This window comes from Austrofundulus limnaeus, unplaced genomic scaffold (assembly GCF_001266775.1).
Source record: "Austrofundulus limnaeus strain Quisiro unplaced genomic scaffold, Austrofundulus_limnaeus-1.0 Scaffold450, whole genome shotgun sequence".
NCBI classification, from domain to species: Eukaryota; Metazoa; Chordata; class Actinopteri; order Cyprinodontiformes; family Rivulidae; genus Austrofundulus; species Austrofundulus limnaeus.
In genome coordinates, this window is record NW_013952852.1 from 24097 (window position 1) to 26415 (window position 2319).

At 41.3% G+C, this 2319-nt stretch overlaps 1 protein-coding gene across 1 annotated transcript in view; it reads right to left on the reverse strand.

The window, feature by feature from the left end:
• The window catches only part of LOC106529535 (phosphatidylinositol 4,5-bisphosphate 3-kinase catalytic subunit alpha isoform), a gene marked incomplete in the record, with an annotated part of 33779 nt that overhangs the window by 20103 nt on the left and 11357 nt on the right, over positions 1-2319 (reverse strand). The window contains 3 exon segments of the mRNA XM_014024993.1: positions 1-83; positions 170-322; positions 1492-1597. Coding sequence (XP_013880447.1) covers positions 1-83; positions 170-322; positions 1492-1597 — 342 coding nt within the window.

Genomic DNA, 2319 nt, shown 5'->3' on the forward strand with positions numbered 1-2319 from the left:
GCGTGATCTTCCACTGCATTCATTTCTGGGTATTTGACTGGACTGCTGAAGTGGTCAAACTCCAGCTCCAGGCATGGCGTTTCCTTAACAGTTGAAGAAAAAACACACACACACTTTCACCTTTTCTGTTGTTTGTTTCTTTAGATGACACAATCCTGAATACGAGTACCTTATTGGGGTTGGAACCAGTGACTCCTATAGGGTTGAGCAGGTCTTCAAGTCCATGAGGGACGGGCCAGAGGTTCAGAGCCATCTTGTTGGCCACCAAAGTGTGGGTGTAATCAAACAGATTGATGTTACCCCAAGCTAGTGGACAGTGTTCCTGAGACACAAAACACAGAAGGTAAATAAACATAAATCTCAGAGTTTTAATAAGAAAGGAAGTGTCACGGTTTACTAATGTCACAGACCAAGGACAAAATACTGACCAATGATTCAGCTGTGATAACGGACCTTAAAAAGCTGATCTCTGCAGTTGAATGTGGCCATTTTTTTTAAAGCGTTGTGTCTTGTATTTGGTGTAAGGGGGCAAAACAATTTTACTGAAGTGTTTTWAATCAAACCTACCAAAGATATCAAGTGCTTTTGTCACAAAAGGCTGGTGATGGAACCAGGCGACAAAAACCATTAGACAGAATYAACGCACAGCCAGCCAGTCAAAACACACCTATTTATAGTAAGCGCTGGAACACAAGGGCCGGTGCAGTAAACTGTTTATCTTTAATTCAGTCAGGGCATGAAAGAGCATCCGCTAAACTGACATCAAGCCTTGCTTCACGGGGCAGGAGACAGGACTCGCCCTAGGTGTCTGTTACCATATCCATGTCTGGCAATCACTGATACTCTCCACACACACAAACGCACACACACACTGACAAACACAGAAAACACCTCTTCCAGCTCTTTAAAACACTAAAACGATGAAATGTCTGAGATCATTTTTCACATTTTTAACTCATTTATTTACTTMATTTGCATCAATTTTATGTTGCGATACTTTGAAAGAAGTTTGATCAGAAAAATTAAAACATATATAGTATAATTTATTATTAATTTATTTTATAAAGCATGTCCTCCACGTGTGGTTTGCACACGGGGGTAGGGAGACAAAGCACGTTCAAGCTTGAACGTTTTAATCGCTCCTGCTGATTCCGTCTCCTGCTGATGTTTCCTGCCACCCCAACGCTCATGACTGATTAGTAATTAAACAGAGCCAAAGATGACACCACAGCTTCCATTTACCAGACACATATACTCAGACTGGCACACAGAGCGGATCACTTTCATACTTACACACCACACAAAAGACACGCATATGCGTACACGTCCTGGGTGAGTTAGCATGCTCTGCTTGAGACGTCGTCTGTAATCCCATATCCTTAGATGGCAACAGCTGTAGGACTCTCTGTGTTTTTCTTCACTTTAAATACGTATTTAAATCTTTACAAATACTAAATATAAACTTTAATCTCACTGTGTTTTCTTTCTTACTTCTTTGGCTCCCTTTCTGCCCTTCACTGAGCAGATGGAGAGGCAGAGTCGGGCAGCTCGAGGGATGTCAGGGATGTACATGTCATAGGTGAGCCACTCGTTCCACCTACAGAAAGAACGACGGAGACACTTTATTAGACAAGCCTACATGTGGGATAGTACACGAGCAGAGTCTTAATAAGCAATCCTCTGTACCCTTTGTTTTTAGCTGGGTACATTGTGTATCTTTAGACATTAACATAGACACTGCTAAAATCAATTTCAGGTGACTCAACACTGCAGTAGTTTTTATTGAGATTTTGTCTTCCAAGCATTAATGTAGAAACAACTCGCTGCAGGTGTAGTAATTTCATAAAACTGTTTAGAGTTACTGTTCAGTGCTGATTTAATTCCGCAACTAGCAGTCTGCAGGCCGTATGCGGCCCGCAGGTGACTTTCGTCCAGCCGCCAATGAGGCCCCTACCCCCCAAAAAAAGATGTTTATTTTAACTTTTAAAAAAAGCACATAAAGCAGCTTTTTCATCCTCTTTGGATCTACCTACGTATGCGAACAGACATTCTCAGTGCGTAAGTTCAACAAATCCAGATACAGATCCCGTCACTGACAATCGCCTCTCTGCTGGTCTTTGCACACATGACAACTTGTACGGATTGTCCGTAAGGAATTTAAGTCATTTTGCAGGTATATGGACGTATAGAGCAATCTCATGGATTTTTTTCAAGTCTTACTGATTTTTTTCAAAACCTGCTTTTCAAATTTATCCAACATGTCAGAGCCTGTAGGATGATTTAAAAAACAATAACATCAAACAGCCATCTTCCAACCTG